At 45.2% G+C, this 18,908-nt stretch overlaps 1 protein-coding gene across 7 annotated transcripts; it reads right to left on the reverse strand.

The window, feature by feature from the left end:
* Nucleotides 1–180: 180 nt before the first annotated feature.
* SPMIP6 (sperm microtubule inner protein 6) lies at nt 181–18,878 on the reverse strand. Of its 7 annotated transcripts, none has more exons than XM_011748027.2 (7): nt 18,547–18,877; nt 6,839–6,983; nt 3,927–4,042; nt 2,529–2,604; nt 2,220–2,295; nt 817–903; nt 181–348 (listed from the first exon to the last, which is right to left on the reverse strand). In XM_011748027.2, exons 1-7 carry the CDS (start codon nt 18,679–18,681, stop codon nt 243–245), a joined length of 741 nt encoding a protein of 246 aa, XP_011746329.1. In that variant the 5' UTR covers nt 18,682–18,877; the 3' UTR covers nt 181–242. The 7 variants fall into 7 exon arrangements, with proteins under 7 accessions (XP_011746329.1, XP_011746327.1, XP_011746326.1 ...); XM_011748025.2 differs by having other exon boundaries at nt 2,061–2,295; nt 3,927–4,039; nt 18,547–18,876; XM_011748024.2 differs by having other exon boundaries at nt 2,061–2,295; nt 18,547–18,875.
* Between the last annotated feature and the right edge of the window lie 30 nt (nt 18,879–18,908).

Below are 18,908 nucleotides of genomic sequence, written 5' to 3' on the forward strand. Positions count from 1 at the left end.
CTGGATATAGGGCTACTGTTCTGTGTCAGGAGGGCACTCAGGGACATACTGAGATGATGGGGTTGGAAGGGCTCAGGGAAGGGTGACTTTGAGAAAAATTGCATCTCAGTTGAAGGGGTTTGGTAGAGGCCCGAGTGACAGGCCCTTCACTTCCAGATTCTGCTGGGTAAGGACACAGGAGGCAGGCTTTGGGGGTGAAGAGTTTATTTTGCTCTGTCCCCGTGGCCCAGCAAGCCCAGGCTCTACCAGCAACGATAGTCAGGATAGGTCTCAGACACAAACTCAGGATGGATAACATAGTTGTTTCTCTGGGGACCACCAGACTTCTTGAAGTGACTTGTGTCCCATCTACAGGAAGAGATGGGTCAGCCCTTTTGGATCCTCATATGTCAAAGTGAATATCTGACTCCAGTTTGCAATGCTAACCTTATCCCTACACTTTGCCTATAGCACTGAACTTGGGTTCCAATACTGACCTCCTGACCTTAGGTTCTACTGTTAAGTTGCTGATACCCAATATTTCTTCCTTAACATCGACTTCTTACTCGTTACTTCAAGCTCTGAACCCAACGCCTTTGGCTGTAAGCCCACTGCCAACCTGTAACCCTTCAATACAGGCCTCCCAGCCCTGTCCTAAGGTCCTCTGTCCTTACCACCTTTGACTGCTCCATGGCACTAGCTCCCCCTGGTGGTATCTGCCTGTCAGTGCACCGCAGCGGGGCGTTCTCGTCCCATCTACCAGCCATCCTCCCCCAGCCCCGCCTCACCAAAACTTCAGGGTGCGTGTGCAAATGAGTGTGTGCCCGTTAGACTTACCTAAGGTTCGGATATGGGTAGTATGACGGCGGGGGAGTTGTAACAGCACACTGCATTCCGGGCCGGTGCTCGTAGGGAGGTACACAACTGGAGAAGAAGGAAGCCGCGAGCAGGGAGAGGTTGGGCCTTTTGACTCTCATCCCCCGACTTAGATCAAGCCCCTGGGCGGCACTTAAGGTGTCCGTCTCAAGGCTTGGAAATCCTCCTCTCCTTTCTCACCCTTCAAAACCCCCACTGCAGCACCGACTCGGGAACCCCCCTTGGAAGTCTCCCTCCCGGCAAGGCCTCATTTCTGCTGTTCAGGGAAGAGCGCTGGTCCCTGGGGAGGGTTGGGCTCCGGTCGTTGAGGACCTGGAACCACCGGATCCCCGCCACTGGACAGCAATTTCTCCAGCACTAGGATGAGGCATCGTTTCTGAGCTTCCTAGAGGCTCAGACACTTTCCCACTCCCCTATGCCTTTGAGAGGGACAAGACTCAGTCTTGCACAATGAATCAGGCTCTCTCGGCCTGTAGAGGGGCGGGGGATCACTACGGACCCCCACTGCACAGCTCTCAGGGCTACCGCGGACAAGTTCCCCCAGGCTTGGCTGCCGCCGGGTGCAGGACGAATGCCGCGCTGCAGTCTGGGCTCCAGCTGTGCGCTCGGACCCGTTTTCTTAGCAATAACACGGGAGAGTGGCTACCTCCGCAGATGGTGCGGGATCCGAGGAGGCCAGAGCCATTCTGGTAAAGTGGTCACCATTTCCTGGCTCACGTAGCCCCCGCGAATGACCGCACCCACTACCGACGGTGATGAGGGCCCAGCAAGAGAGGACATTTTTCTGAGAACGCAGGGCACTCCACAGGCTAGAACCTGCGTCTCTAGGGCCCGGTGTCTAGGGAAGGGGGCAGGGCCAAGGAGATGTGGGAAGAGGATGCCACTGATGTGCGGGGTTTCTTCCTCAAAAACCTCCGGCGGGACCTCCAGAGCACATAGAGAGGCCAGGCTGACCTTGAGCCCAGTTTGAGAGGGACAGGGGTCGGGGACTTGGAGTAACTTTCGTGCTGGTTCTCCCGCCTCAGTTGTTAGTTCAGGCCTTGGAGCCCGAGGGCGGGACACGGCGCGGCGTCGAGAGCCTGCCGCGCGGTGCTAGAGCAGGCTGGGGGCCGGCACTGAGGCGGGCCGAGCTGGAAGCGGGCGGGGTTCTGGGGCGGGGCTTGTGTGGGGTGGAGCCCGGCTGAGGCGGGCGGAGCCCTGCGAACCTTACAGTCGGTAGCTCCCGGCACCAAGGCCGCAGGCGGCGGTCGGTGCAGGGCGCCCCGCTGGCGTAGTAGTCCATCCCACGCAGACAGTAGTGGCGGCCTGAGCAAGCACTTTCGTAACCGTGGAAGGGCAAGCGGCCGGGCAGCGGGTCCACGCACCCGCATCGGGGCGTGATCCGCGGCAGCTGCTGGTTCCGCGACAGTGAGTTCAGCATGTTCACCATCACTTCGCGCTCTGCGCCCGCGGGTCCCCAGCGCAGGAGACCCCAAGACAGATGCACAGGGATGGGAAGAGGCCGGGTCACAGAGTGAGGCGGAGACAAAAGCAGGGACGGACAGATTCAGGGTTCCATCCTCTCCAGGACCCTCGGCCTCCTACCCATACTTCAGGTCCCCATCCCGCCCTCCTCCCGGCTTTCCCCTACCCTCCCCACCCGTTCTTTCCAACGCCCCACTACCACTCTTTACCGTAGGCATTGAGCCGCTCCGGCTTAGGAGGGCATTCCAAGGGCATTCCTCGAACTGCTGTCTCCATCCCGGCCTCCTGGAAGTGGCACACATGCTACCTCAAGCTCTGACCTGGCAGAGCTGCTCCCTTTTAGGGGTCCTCCCGGAACACCCAGACCTATCGCCACGCCGCGCCTTCTCCCGCCCTTCAGCAGCTCCCCACCTCTCCAGGGCTCTGAGTGTTTGCGGCTGTCGCCTGGCAACGTGTTTACGCTGCCTACAGGGGCGGGGTGGGATGGGGAGAGCTGAAGGTGCATGAGGTTTGGCTCCTTGGCCTGTGACAATCCTGTCTCAGCGTTTGCCTTTGATCTTACCCCTCTTTGTCTAGCTGACTCTGTTTAGCTGTGTCTGGGTGTCTCTCTAATAGGGGGTTTTCAATATTGCTTGCCCATTCCGTGAAGAACTTGTGAAAGATTCTGATTCTTGAGGAAGTTCTAATTCAAAAGGGTTCATCAACCCAGGGTCAGCCATCAGCCTGCAGTTAAGAGCCCCGGCTCTGGTTTTGGGTCCTTTCGGGTGCCCTTGAGTCTGTGGCCGTGGCTGGACCTTCTCCTATGTCCTTGGAAGACTCTCCTGTATCTGCACTGCTACTAAGTAGCCTTGGTCTTCCTCCTTCCGTCTGTGCTCACATCACAAAGGAGGAGAAGGTGGAGCAGGGAGATGCAGTGTATCACTGACTCTTTGGCTAGCCCCAGTATCACAGGGGCCAGACTATATGGGGAGGGGCCCGCTGGCAAGCTTCGGAAAAGTAGCATATCATGGAGTGCACACCAGCCATGTCCCTACAGAGCCCAGCCAGGGATTGGGGCCCAGGGCACCCAATCCCCAGAGACTGAGAGCCAGGGGGCCAGCACAGCCCCACTTCTGGGTTCCTTTTGCAACTAAAAAAATTCAAACCCGGCCGGGCGCAGTGGCTCATGCAGGTAATCCCAGCACTTTAGGAGGCCGATGCAGGCAGATCACTTGAGGCCAGGAGTCCAAGACCAGCCTGGCCAACATGGCAACATCCCCGACTCTACTAAAAATACAAAAATTAGCCAGGTGTGATGGCACATGCCTATAATCCCAGCTGCTCGGGAGTCTGAGGCAGCAGAATTGCTTGAACCCAGGAGGCAGAGGTTGCAGTGAGCCGAGATTGTGCCACTGCACTCCAGCCTGGGTGATAGAGTGAGACTCTATCTAAAAAAAAAAAAAAAAAAAAAAATACAAACTCTAGTTTCACAGATGGGGAAGAGCCCTGGTGCATTTGTTGGGAAAGCAATGATGACCTAATGGTGAAATATCAGTCACTGTGGTTTGGGAGGTGGTGGGGTATGCGTGTCCCAGTCCCCAGGCATCTGTGCAGGGTGCAGTAGATACCTTAGGCAGCCGAGGAAGGTAGGTGGTATACTTGTTACAGCAGCTGCTGTTGTAAGGTTCCATCCTCCATGTGTTGTACCGGTTACTGCCCAGGTAGTTTGGGCTGCATTTGTCTGCTGGATAATAGGAGTGGAGATGTCAAATAGTGTTACTTCTTACTCTACTCCAGGATCTGGGATCCCCTACATGTTTCTCTTCCGATTCCCAGCACAAAGCTGACCCTCACAGACTGTCCTCAAGCCAGACCCCAAACCCAGCCAGGCCTACACTTGTCTTAAACACTGAGATGTAGCCCATGTCCCACCTAAGGCAACCTTCTGAGTTTAGTCTGAATCCACTGTGCCAGCCACTTTTCATCCTGCTACTACCCTTTTTGAATCAGCCAGCCTGGACAAGGGGCCTCTTCCCAATTCCTCCCTCTCTCTCATCTTCTACTCTAGGCTCCAAGGTTTGCCTATTCTGCCTCCTTCAAAATCACTTGAATCTGGCCAGGCAAGGTGGCTCATGCCTGTAATCCTAGCACTTTGGGATGCCAGGGCAGGAAGATCACTTGAGATCAGGAGTTTGAGATCAGCCTGGCCAATATGGCAAAATCCTGTCTCTACTAAAATACAAAACTTAGTTGGGCATGGTTGGCATGCACCTGTAAACCTAGCTACTCAGGGGGCTGAGGCACGAGAATCCCTCAAACCAGGGAGGCAGAGGTTTCAGTGAGCCGAGGTTGTGCCACTGCACTCCAGCCTGGGTGATGGATCAAGACTCAGTCTCAATCAATCAATTGATCAATCAATAACTTGAATCTACTCTGTCTTCCAGTACCCCATGATCTCACTTTCATATCTTCTCAGCACCTTAACCAGGAGACAATATAATGTCTTGGTTAATAGATACCTATCTCTGCAGATAGACTACTTGTGTTTAAATTTCAGTTTTGCCAATTGTTATCTGTGTGACCTTGACCAAGTTAATTAATTTTGCTGTGTCTCAGTTTCTCCAACTTTAAAATGGGGATGATAGTACTATTTACTTCACAGGGTTGCTGTGAGGTTTAAATAAGTTAGTATATGTAAGACATTTAGAATGATGCTTGGCACATAAAAAACTATTATGATTATTCTACTATTCTCCTTGCCTCACCTTTGAAATCCTATAATCCAGCCTTGACATAGCAGCTGTGGTACTTTTTCACAAATGAAAATTTGACCAAGACATTCTCCTACTTAAAACCCTATAGGGTTTGTCCCCCTTAGCCCCCAGTCATCTAAGCCTGTCCTACAAGGCCCTCCATGATCCAACAGTCTGAAAGAATACATATGTGAGACGGTGTGGAGGAAGCCCTAGCAAAGAGCAGCTATGTGAGGGGAGAGGTGGAGTGCTGGGATTTGGAGTTCGGGGATGGCGATTTGCACATACTGAAACTGAGGTGTTTGGGGACATCCAGGTCAAGATGACTATAAGCATATGAAGAAGAGTGGAATTCAGGTGAGAGGACAAATCTGGAAATTAGGATTTGAAGCTGTCAGTAATTAAAGCCTTGTGTTAAATCAAATGGCCTTGGAGGAGGAGCAAGGGGAGAAGAGGGTGCAGGATAACATCCCGAGGAACCCTATGTTTCCACAGTGGATGCACGGGAAAGGGAGGCATCAGATAAACTGAGGAGGAAGTTGTTTCAAGAAATAGAGTGGGGTCATAGCATGTGTCCTGGAGGATTAACATACAAAACAACAACAACAACAACAAAACAAGTAGAGAGTGGTCAGAAGAGTGCAATTCATTGGTGTAGGAGGGTAAAGGTCTCAGAGGGTAAAGACTGCAGAGTCCTGTGGATTTGGTAATCAGAGCCACGCAAGAGCAATTTATCGTTTCATTGTAGGAGATGCACATTCCCAACTTCCATTGGGAATTCTCAGTCCATGCCACAAAGACTTATGAAACCTGGCGCTGTGCTCGATGGAGGGGCACAGCTGTGAATAAGACCAGAGTCATAGCTGTACATTCTTTTCGAATGTACAGCTAGACAGATTATAGACATCCAAGCAAATGAGAAAGACAGTTTCTCATAAGGTATAAGAAAGGGTGAGGAAATAGAGACAGTGAGTATGGACCACGTTTCTGAGAACCTAGGCTATTGAGGAGAGGAGCAAGAGATAATTTTTAGTTGGGAAGAAACTAGAGAAGGTTCCAGGTTGAGGGAAAGAGGTGTGGTGGGGCAGAGGGATGCAGGAGAGATGGAGGGAGCTGATGGGAGGAGGGTGGCTGGGAAGATGGGAGGAGATGGCATCCAGAATGCACTTGGAGGGATCTGTTTGTGGGAGGTTAATCCTTTCTCCAACTCTCTAAGTATGGGACCCAGGGCCCTTCCAGCTTCTTTTTCCCCACAGAGAAGAACCCCAAAAGGCAGGGCCTAGGTCATCTCCTCCAGGGCCAGGGTCAGGTCAGGTGGTTGGGAGTGGGGGGTGGTTAGGGAAGATATCTAGGTCATGGGTGGAGATAAAGTTGACATAGAATCAGGATGGAGGCCGGGCATGTGGCTCAGGCCTGTAATCCCAGCACTTTGGGAGGCCGAGGCAGGTGGATCACCTGAGGTCAAAAGTTCGAGACCAGCCTGGCCAACATGGTGAAACCCTGTCTCTACTGAAAATACAAAAATTAGCGGGGCCTGGTGGCACATGCCTGTAGCCCCAGCTACTCAGGAGGCTGAGGTAGGAAAATCACTTGGATCTGGGAGGTGGAAGTGGGTTGCAGTGAGCCGAGATGATCACACCATTGCACCCAGACTGGGCAACAATAGCGAAACTCCATCTCAAAAAAAAAAAAAAAAAACAAAAAGAGAATCAGGATGGAGGTCAGGATCCAGGTGGTTGAGTTCAGGTTGGGCGTCACTTTAGGGGTCAGCAAAGGGGAGGCCTTACCTTCCTCTTGAGAAAGCCAGTACTTCTCAGGCAAGTAGGGGTGGCCTGATATGGGCCCCCTATAAGTGTAGTCCTGTACAGCACATTTGGCCATCTTCTGCAAGGCTTCGGGATCCACATGTTGCTCCATGGTATGAGTCAGACCCTGGGCAAGGGGAGAGGGGAGAAGTGGTTAGGGGCATAGAGACCCCAGCCCTGGGCTCTTGCTGGAACTAGATCCAGCCTCTCTTGAGAAAGTCAGCCCAGGTGGGTCTCCCAACCCCCCTCCCCATGTCAGAGGGATTCCCATGCCAGCCTTGGATCCTCTGCACAGTTCTCTTGTCTGAATTACTCTTTCTTCCTTTCTTTTCATCCAAGCTTGGGGCTTGGAGCCAAGCAGTGGCCTTAAGTCAGAGTAGTTTTCTGACTTTCTCATTTCTGCCATTTCGCGGGGAGCTCATGAAGGTCAGAGCTACATATACCTTCCCTTTTTCTCCTAGACTGTATGCTGCCTGGGAGCAGGACTGGGTCTCTGCCAACAGTGCATCAGGCCCTGGCACAATCTGTAGTCTCAGAAAAGGGGGCTACCCTGGGAGCTGGCTGCCGTATGTAGGTGTCTTGGACAGGAAAGGCTCTCTGGGAATCTGGCATCTTAAGGAAAATGAAGGACAGTGCTGGAGGGGCACCTACTTTAAAATGTAATTCCCGGCTGGGCGTGGTGGCTCACACCTGTAATCCTAGCGGATCATGAGGTCAAGACATAGAGACTATCCTAGCCAACACGATGAAACCCTGTCTCTACTAAAAATACAAAAATTAGCTGGGTGTGGTGGCGAGCTCCTGGACTCAAGGGATCTTCCCATCTTGGCTTCCCAAAATGCTGGGATTACAGGCATGAGCCACCACACATCGCCCTTCTCTTGGCCAAGGCTGAGACCTGGTTGCTCTCAGTGCTCCAACCATCCTGAAAACCTCTCTGCTCAGGGGCTTCTGGGATCAACTGTGCCCAGCTGACATTATTCTGTGAGCAGATCCTGCACATTCACACTTCTATGTGGGTGGAGGGCAGAATATGGCAGATGTGGGTGCATGGGTCCTGTGACTCAGCATTTCTCTGAGCTTTACACACACACACACATACACACACACACAGCCCTGTGTACCCAGATACACCCATAGATGCACATATAGATGAATATTCATACATACACACTCAGATATACCCACTTACACACTAAACACACATACACACACAAAAACAAAACAGTCATTTAGAAGAATTCATAGACATCATCAATTTTTCTGTTAGATGCTTTCCCCAGATGTTTCCTCTTTGTCTGCTCCTGTTGATAAGTAGCAGATTATAAAAGCTTATTGAAGGCTTTGAGCTGTGTGTGGGCTTTGTCCACCATCAGCATCACTGTAGGATGATCTCGTTGGACAATGTTTTGCAAACTCTAATGTCAATATCTGTAGGTCTTTCCTCTTGGCTGATGAGATTCTTCATAAAAGACTCCTTCAACCTTTGGCCTGAGGTTAATGACTTAGCTGCCAATGTTCTGAGAATCTAGTGCTGACGATTGCGCTGGGGATTTTAGCATTTAATATATAGAGGTTCACTTGTTTTCAAAATAGTACCCTGTCCTCAATTGGTATCCCTAGTCCTGAGGTCCTTGCCAAAAATTAGTCTCCTGACTTTAGCAGAGACAGAGGTGGGCTGTTACCCTGTGGCATGAAATAGAAGGGGTGATTAGTGGGTTTAACTGCTTTTTTGTTTTAGATGGAGTTTCGCTCTTCTCACCCAGGCTGGAGTGCAATGGCGCCATCTTGGCTCACTGCAACCTCTGCCTCCCGGGTTCAAGTGATTCTCCTGCCTCAGCCTTCCAAGTAGCTGGGATTACAGGCGCCTGCCACCATGCCCGGCTTTTTTTTTTGTATTTTTAGTAGAGTAGGTTTCACCATGTTGGCCAGGCTGGTCTCAAACTCCTGACCCCAGGTGGTCCGTCCACCTCAGCCTCCCAGAGTGCTGGGATTACAGGCGTGAGCCACCTCGCCTGGCCTAACTACTTCTTAACAGCTTTCAAATAATCCTTATTTTTGCATTGGTCCTGTCCCATCCTCAGTTCCAGAGAAGCCTAGGATTACCAATTCCTGAGCCTTTCAGAAATTCTGCAGTTTTAAGTTGAATTATGGCTTGGTTTTTCCATTGCTGGCTTTAGATTTAGCTTTCTCAGATCTGCTAAGTCAGTTACTACTTATTTATCATCTTTTCCAGCTTCCAAAATTGTGTTGCCATTGCCTCTTCCTTCTCACTATCCTTGTGAGTTTATCTCTTAAATATTCATTTACTGTAGTTTTAGAGGGGTTTTAGGAGGGTGTCAAAACGTGTTCAATTTTAACCAAGAGAATTATAATTCTTTATATATTCTGTATATTAGTCCTTTACTATTGGCACTTATACATGTTGCAAATATCTTTTCTGTTTGTGACTTCTGTCTTTTTTTTTTTTTTTTTGGAGACAGGGTTTCACTGTTGCCCAGCCTGCAGTGCAGTGGCACAATCACAGTTCACTGTAACCTCTACCTCCTGGGCTAAAGCTATCCTCTTGCCTTAGCCTACCAAGTAGCTGGGACTACAGGTGCACACCACCACACCCAGCTGAATTTTTTTTTTTTTAATTTGTTTGTAGAGAAGATGTCTCCCTGTGTTGCCCAGGGTGGTCTTGAACTACTGAGCTCAAGTGATCCTCCTACCTTAGACTCCCAAAGTACTTGGATTACAGGTGTGAGCCATTGCACCTGGCTTTTACTTTTCTTTATAGTTTCTTGATGAACCTCTTCTTTTGTGGTCAGTGCTTTCTGTGAATTGTTTAAGAAATTCATCCATACTCTCAGATAATGGAGACAATGTTCTGTATTTCCTTGTAAACACAAAACAGTGTTACTTTCCATATTTAATCTGTCAGGAGTTTGGAAAACTCATCTTCTTTAAGTGTGTTATAGCTATTTCTTGAACTTTTGCCCATCTCTATAAATTTTAAAAAGTTTGTTGAAGTCTTCAAAAAATCCTGTTGGGATTTTAATTAGTAGCTGGGACTACAGGTACATGCCACCATGCCCTGCCAATTTTTGTATTTTTTGTAGAGATGAGGTTTCACCATATTGCCCAGGCTGGTCTTGAACTCCTGAGTTCAAGCAATCTGCCTGCCTCAGCCTCCTAAAGTGCTGAGAACTGCGTCTGGTGATACTGAATCTTTATGATAGTAACTCTTCCCATTCATGAGCATGTTATATCTCTCCATTTATTTAAGTAGTTTTTAAAAAGTATTCAATAAAGTTTTATAATATTATCCATATAGTTTTACACACATCGTTAGATTTCTAATTATTTTTTGATGCTAGAATGAATGATGTATATTTTTAAAATTATGCTTCCTAAATATTTGTTTGTGTGAAGAAATGTGATTGACTTTTAATATTTATCCAATTATTCTAACAATGTGTGTAGATTCTTTTTTTTTTCTAAGACTAGTCCCGCACACTAGTGAGAAGGAGAGAAAGAGTGGAACAAGGAGTTTGATCTGTAACTGACTGTGAACAATCAATTGAGATAACTCACTACCTTGGGCCAGCCAATTTGTAGATTCTATATATGCAGTTGTATTGTCTGCAAATAATGACAATTTTGTTTTTTCCTTTCCTATTCTTATATCTTTTTACTTTCTTTGTGGTGTCCTTGCCAGGACCTCCAGTACAATGCTGAATAGAAGTAGTGAACATCCTTGCCTTGATTCCAACTTTTAAAAGAATGCTTCTAACATTTAATCAGAATAATGTTGGCTGTATATTTTTGGTATTTTTTTTATCAGGTTATATTTGCAAAGTTTTTCTTTTTTAGTTATAAATGGGTAATACATTTTAGCAACTGCTATTTCTGCATCTTTTTTAAATGGCTTCATTGAGGTATAATTTACATACCATAAACTTCACTCAAAGTGTACAGTTCAAGAATTTTTAGTAAGATCTCATATCCATTTCTGCATATTTTGAAATAATCTTTTTTTCTTGAATCTGTTAATGTGATGAATGATATTTACTTTCCTAATGTTAAACCATCCTTGCACTTATGAAATAAATATAATGTAACCATCACAAATTATTTTTTATACACTGCTGGATACAGTTTTCTAATATTTTATTTAGAATTTTTGCTTTTGTATTTATGAGTGAATTGGCCTGTATACTTTTATTTTCTTATACACTTTTGATTAATTTTTTTTGTGGGCTCATGCAGTCCTCCTGCTTCAGCCTCCATAGCAGCTGGGACCATAGGTGCGTGCCACCACACCTGGCTAATTTTTAAATTTATTTTTTAGAGAAGGGGTCTCACTATGTTGCCCAAGCTGGTCTTGAACTCCTGGGCTCAAGCAATCCTCCTGCCTCAGCCTCTCAAAGTCCTAGGATTACAGGTGTGAGCCACTGCACCTGGCCTTCTTGATTAATGTATCAAAGTTATGCTGGGTTCATAGAATGAGTTAGGAAGCATCCTCTTTTTTTCTGTTCTCTGACAGTTTGTATAAGATTAAGACAACTGTTCTTTGAGCATTTGAGGAATGTAACTGTTTATCTATGCTGGGTGTTTTCTTTGTGGAAAGTTTTCAAATTACGGGTTTAATTTTGTTAAATTGTTATAGGAGCATTCAGATTTTTTCCAATTCTTGAACTGGTTTGGCAAGTTTTATTTTTCTAGTGTTTGTCCATTTGTTTTCAATTTTATTAGCATAAAGTTGTTCAGAACATTCTCTTACTTTTTTTTTCTACATCCATTGTTAGACCCTTCTTTTGTCTGTGCCTTGTTTTTCTTTTTTTTTTTTCTTTTAAGATGGAGTCTCGCTCTGTCACCCAGGCTGGAGTGCAGTGGCCAGATCTCAGCTCACTGCAAGCTCTACCTCCCGGGTTCACGCCATTCTCCTGGCTTAGCCTCCCAAGTAGCTGGGACTACTGTAGCAGGTGCCTGCCACCTCGCCCGGCTAGTTTTTTGTATTTTTTAGTAGAGACGGGGTTTCACCGTGTTAGCCAGGATGGTCTTGATCTCCTGACCTCGTGATCCGCCTGTCTCGGCCTCCCAAAGTGCTGGGATTACAGGCTTGAGCCACCGTGCCTGGCTGGTTTTCTTAATTCTCTAGAGATTTGTCTATTTTATGAGCCTCATCAAAGAACCAACTTTCGCCTGTTCATCTTGTTGAATCTTTGCTTTCTAGTTTAACTTTTGCTCTTATTTTCATTATCTCCATTCTTCTATTTTTTTTACATTTATTCCTTTCCCTGTAAGTTGTTAAGTTTGATGCTGAGGTAATTTATATTTCACATTTTTTTAAGACAAGGATTTAGGGATATAGGTTTTCCTCTACAACTTTTATTTTACCCCACAAGTTTTGATATGCAGTCTTTTCAGTTCTGAGTATATTTCCATTTGTTTTGATTTCTTATTTGACCTATTATTTAGAATGGTGTTTTTCAAAATTTTAAACTTACAAAGGATTTTGGTTATCTTTTTCTTGTTGATCTGTAATTTTATTACATTGAGGTTAGAGACAGTTATTTTGCATGATGTCAATCTTTGAATTCTATTTATGTTTGTTTTATAACCTAGTACTTGGTCAACTTTATCATGTTCCTTGTATGTTTAAATCTGTAGTTGTTGGGTTCAGGGTTTTATTTATGTTAAATAAATCAAGTATATTAATTATATTTCAAGAGTTTTAGATCTTTGCTTTTTTTGGGGGTTGGGGATGTTTGCTTGACCTATCAGTAATTGTAGTGTGTTACAATCCAATATGGTATATTTTGCCAATTTCTCCATCTCTGGTAATTCTTTATTTTTATTTAAAAAAAAAATTGTAGAGATGATATCTTGCTTTGTTGCTCAGGCTGGCATGTTTTTGTTTTGTTATGTTTTTGTTTTTGTGTTTTTGAGACAGGGTCTCACTTTGTCACCCAGGCTGGAACACAGTGGTGTGATTGTGGCTCATTGCAGCCTCAAACTCCTGGGCTCGAGCCATCTTCCTGTCTCAGCTTCCTGACTATAGGCACACACCATCACACCCAGCTAATTTTTAAATTTTTTTGTGGAGATGGGGTCTTGCTATGTTGTCCAGGCTGGTCCTAAACTCCTGGGCTCAAATGATCCTCCTACCTGGGCCTCCCAAAGTGCTAGAATTACAGGTCCTTCTAGTAATTCTATCAGGCCAATACAAGTTTGTAATTATAATATCTTTCTGGTGAATTGAAACTTTGTCATTTTTGTAGTGATCCATCTAAAAACTGTGTGTGTGTGTGTGTGTGTGTGTGTGTGTGTGTGTGTGTGTTTAATATGAAAATCTCTTTTGTCTGTTACTTTTTAGCTTACTCAGTTTTTTTTTATTGTATCCATATCAGTCAAATTTGGATCAGAGAAACCACTTTTAGTGATATAGCATAAGGGATTTACTTGAGAGATGAGACTTTACACAATTGTGGATACTGGTTAAGAACTCTGCAAAGCTGTTTCTTTGCATCTATTTTTAAGCCTGAAGTCAGTGGCTGGCATCAGGAAGGAGAACTGGATATGAAGTGGGTAAGAGCAAGGACAAACTGGAACTCATGAGGAGGACAAAGTTGAATTTGCATCTGTCTCATTACCTACAACACTGATGATATGGATGGCCTTCAGGACAAGCTGGTGCCCTTTGCCGTGGAATTGCACATACACCTGGCCCAGGACCCAGAGAGGCTGAAGGAGATCCAGTGGGAGCTAGAGGAGTTGTAGCCAAATGCTGCCCTATGGCAATAAGGTGAAGTACTAAATCAGCGACATTGTGCATAAGCTGCCACAATGCTTGGTACCCCACATCAATCTTCAGAGGGTAAAAATGGCTATTCTTTCATTTATGCTTTCCAAATATGCAGATTTCTCTCATGGCCAATTGGGAAACATTTAGCAAAGGGAATTCCTGCAATTATAGTTCCAGCTAGTTGACAGTACAAAACTGTAATATCTTATGCTCTCTTTAGAACAATGGGAGAATCTAGGAACACCTAACTCTGTCCTATTCCAACTTAAATGATAGTTTTCTAATATTTTAGTTCTTCCTTTAAATATTACAAATTAAAAGCCATTATAATTATTTTCTATAATGTTTGCTTAAATTTACCTCATGTTTATCAGTTCCTTACCATTCCTTCTTGCATCTCAGATTTCTGTGATCATTTTCCTTCTCCCCAGAGTATATCCTTTAGAAGTTCCTTTATTGTATATAGACCTGATGGTAGTAAACATTTTCGTTTTTGTTTGCCTGTAAATGTCTTATCTTTCCTTGGTTTTTGAAAAGATGACACTTTGAAAATATCTTTTTCTCTGTCTGCTTTTAAGGTCATCTCTTAAGCTGGTGAACTGCAGTTTCACTGTGAGGTGCCTAACTGTGGAATTTCTTCTGTTTTTTTCTCTATGTGTGGATTCACTTATTTTGTTAGTTCTGGAAAATTCTGAGCCTTTTTCTTTTTAGATAATGCCTGTTCTTTATGCTCTTTCCTTCTGAGACTCCCATTAGATGTGTGTGGGATCTTCTCATTCTGTCTTTCATATCGTTTAATGTTTCTTTCATATTTTCATCTCTTTGTCTCTCTGTGCTGCATTCTGGGAAAATTCTTTCAGTCTATTTTTCATTTCACTGGACTTTTCAGCTGTGTTGACTCTGCTCTTTAATCCATCTGCTGAGTTTTTGGTCTAGCAAATACATTTTTCATTTCTAAAAATTCTATTCAGTTCCTTTTTACATTTGTCTACTCATTTTTAAATAATCTCTTATTGCTTGCTTATTTTAATGATTTCATATTTTTAGTTATTTTTATTTTTTAAATAGAGACAAGGTCTCACTATGTTGCCCAGGCTAGTCTTGAACTCTTGGCCTCAAGTGATCTTCCTGTCTCAGCCTTCCAGAGTGCTGGGATTACTACAGGCGTGAGCCACTATGCCTGTCCAGATTTCACATTTTTAAAAAAATCCTAATTATTCTGTATTATTATTATTTTTTGAGACGGAGTCTCGCTCTGTCACCCAGGCTGGAGTGCAGTGGCACGATCTCGGCTCACTGCAAGCTCTGCCTCCTGGGTTCATGCCATTCTCCTGCCTCAGCCTCTCGAGTAGCTGGGACTACAGGCGTCCGCCACTATGCCCAGTTAATTTTTTGTATTTTTAGTAGAGACAGGGTTTCACTGTGCTAGCCAGGATGCTCTCAATCTCCTGACCTCATGATCCACCCGCCTTGGCCTCCCAAAGTGCTGGGATTACAGGCGTGAGCCACCGCACCTGGCCCAATTATTCTATATTATTTAACTGTTAATTCTAATATCTGAAATTCTTGGGAGTTTAAGTTTATTGTTTGTTGTGTCTGCAGATTCTGTAATATGGTGTTTGTTTTCTTTTATCTCTTATTGTGAGCTCATGTTTAATTGCCCTTTCTTCAAAGGATACCTGGAAACCTACACTGAGGATGTTTTCCGCCATTGAAGATAAATATTCATGGGGGGTGTGTGTGTATGTGTATGCTGGGGGGCAGAGACATGAAACTTTCTGGTTAAGTTTGGAATTTACAGATTTAATTCCTCTATCTTTCAGCTAGTTTAAGGCTTAAATGCCTGTTTGTAGTGCTAATAATGGCATTTGTCCTCAGGATAATCCTGTCTTTTTAACTATACTTACCACTCATCTCCATGACAGTCCAACACAAAATAATTTTTATTCAGAACTTAAGTTGTTTCAAAGCAGGAGGGCCCTTCAGAGTTTCTAGACCACAACACTGCCAAAAGCAGAAGCCTTTCCTTCATTCTTTTTTTTTTTTTTTTTTTTTTTAAAGAGACAGGGCCTTGCTCCGTCATCCAGGCTGGAGTAAAGCAGTGTGATCACGGCTCACTGCAGCCTCAACCTCCTGGGCTCAAGTGATTCTCCCATCTCAGCCTCCCGAGTAGCTGGGACTATGGGCACATGCCACTGCACCTGACTAATCTTTGTATTTTTAGTAGAGACAGGATTTCACCATGTTGCCCAGGCTGGTCTTGAACTCATAGGCTCAAACAATCTGCCTGTCTGCCTCAACCCCCCAAAGTGCTTGGATTACAGGCGCAAGCCACCATGCCTGGCTTTTCCTTCATTCTTAATACCACTGCTATCTGACTTTCACTCCTCACCATTCACTGAAGCTGTCTGGCTAAGTTACCAAGAGTCATTACATCCAAGAGATCTCTTTCTCTGTCACTAACGCTTGACACTGATCTTTGGCTAATAATGCTGTATTTATTGGTTTATCTTTGATTTTCTTCCTAGTGTTCTGGCAATAATTCCCTGTCTTCTTTTATGGCTTTTCTTCCTTTACCTACCCTTAAATATTTATATTCTCCAAAGTTATGTCCTTGGCCATTTTCTCTCTCTTCTTCGGCAATTTCATCTCTTCCTATGACTTCACCTACCATTTATATGATGATGACTTCAAGATCTCTATCTATAACCCAGACCTTTCCTTTGCTTCAGATAACTGTATCTAACTACTTGCCGAACATCTTTTCCTGTATATCCTCAAATATTTTTGTCCTAAAATGAACTCCAAATCTCTAATCTGCTATTCCAAACCTCAGTTGATAGCATTAGCATTCCTCCAGTTGCCACAGCCAAGAACTCAAGGGTCACCCTAATCTCTCCCCTCACCATCCAGATGGTGACCAAAATCTGTTCATCTACTTTTTAAAATTTCCTCCTATTGAGTATAGAAAAGCAGTCAGGCACTCTCATATTTTGCTTGTGGAAATGTAAATTGTTACAGCCCTTACTTATTATGGCAATTTGAGGTGTATAGCAAAAGTTTTAAAAATGTGTATATCCTTTCTTCCAATAATTTCATGTCTAGTAATTTATCCTAAGGGAATAATTGGAAATGTGTACAAAGATACATGTATAAGAATGATTATACTAGCAAAATTTTATAAAGAACCTAAACTTTCAATAAGATTCCTTAAATACACCATTTTGTAATAAATTTTATTTATTTTTATAATAAACAATATTTGCTTCCTGAAAGGACATATAATATTAACAATGGTTATTTTAGGTAGTAGGATTTTAGGCCTTTTTCTTTGTGCGTCTCTGAGTTATCAGCATTTTCTACATTGCGCATATATTTATTTTGTAGTTAGACAAAATACATTATTTAAAAAAATTGTCGGCCGGGCGCGGTGGCTCAAGCCTGTAATCCTAGCACTTTGGGAGGCCGAGACGGGTGGATCACGAGGTCAGGAGATCGAGACCATCCTGGCTAACACGGTGAAACCCCATCTCTACTAAAAAAATACAAAAAACTAGCCGGGCGAGGTGGCGGGCGCCTGTAGTCCCAGCTACTCGGGAGGCTGAGGCAGGAGAATGGCGTGAACCCGGGAGGCGGAGCTTGCAGTGAGCTGAGATCCGGCCACTGCACTCCAGCCTGGGCGACAGAGCCAGACTTGTCTCAAAAAAAAAAAAAAAAAAAAAAAATTGTCTCCTATTCAACAAATTCATTTTTTCACTGTGACAACTGCCTTATCTCCTACCTACATCCTCCTTCCTCATCTTTTACCCCTCGCTGGCCTTCCTGCCCTCAACCCCAGCCCCTGCAATTCCCTGACACTGCGGCCAGAGTGGCCTAACTCACAATTGAACCATGACTCTTCCTCCCAGGTTCAAAAACCTGGAGCCTTATGTCCACGCTCCTAAACATCGCCAGAGAGGCCCTTCTTGGTCTGGAGACTCCTCCCTCACCCAAGGACTAAACTCTCCTGCTCTAGCAGTTTCTGTTTCTGGTAGGTCCCTGCCCACAGGCTGCCTTTTCTCATGACTCTCTTCTGCTGGAAGCCTCCTCCTCCTGGATCCCTCAGTAGATCTGCCCTTCAGGTTGGGCAGTGCTCTCCCCTTTCTGGCTCTCCACCTCTGCCGGTGCATGTTCCACATCAGGCAACTCTACTTTGTTCACTTGTTTGCTGTGGGCTCCTCAAAGGCAAGGTCTGGCCTTTCCCTTTTGTATCCTGAGTTGCCTACAGATGAAGACACTCAGCAAAGTTTTGTTGCATGGTACACACAGATAAATTCTCTTAGGCAGAGTCACAGTTAGACTCACAGATTTCCTCCCACCTGGCCACCAATCTTCAAGCACAGACGCAAGGAAACTGTGGTACATATACATTAAAGGCATGTGTATAGGACAGTTTCTGGCCTATTCCATAGGCAGCCTCAGGGCCTTTGCACTTTCTGATCACTCGTCTGGAACTTTCAGCTCTTCTATTCTTTCAGTTCTTCATGTGGCTAGTTCTATTTCATCTTTCCAGTCTCAGTTTATTGTCACCTTGAGAGAGGGTTTTCCATGACCTAAGTAGCCCTCCCTTTCCATTTCCACTTCCACTACTCTGTTTATTTCCTTTACAGTATTTTTGAAGAATTTATAAAACTCATGTTTATTTCTTGTTTATTATCTGCCTGTTCCTACCTCCTACCCCAGTGTAATTCCATGAAGGCAGGATTTTGTGGTATTTTACATACCATTGTAAATTCTGTGCCTAGGTAAATGAATAAAACACACACACACACAAAGCTACAAATAATTACACACATTGCCAGGCATCCAGACTGGCCATACGCTCTGGCCTGCCCCTCCCCGCCAATCTCCCACTTACCGGAGTCAGAAACTTGTTGGCTTCCCAGGCACATAGAGGTGGGTCCTTATAGACCTCCTTGATGGAGGTGGGAGCCCTGTAGGAGTCACTGTAGGTACTGATAGGGGTCTTGGTCTTACGGGAGAACAGGAACATGGTGTGGTCTTGGAGATGCTGTGATGGGCTCTACCTGTCAAGGGCTCCTGCTGGACATCAGTGACCACCCTTCCCCTAGATAACCCACACCTCCAGCCTGGCAGGTGCCCCTAGCTGCTGTAATCCCCTCCTGCAGAGGATCTCTCAGCTTCCTTCCCCAACAGCCTTCCTGCTCCCACCCCACACTGATGTCCCCTCCAGGATGGGCACTGCCCATTGTGATATCA

The sequence above is a fragment of the Macaca nemestrina genome, chromosome 14 (assembly GCF_043159975.1).
Source record: "Macaca nemestrina isolate mMacNem1 chromosome 14, mMacNem.hap1, whole genome shotgun sequence".
Taxonomy (NCBI): Eukaryota; Metazoa; Chordata; class Mammalia; order Primates; family Cercopithecidae; genus Macaca; species Macaca nemestrina.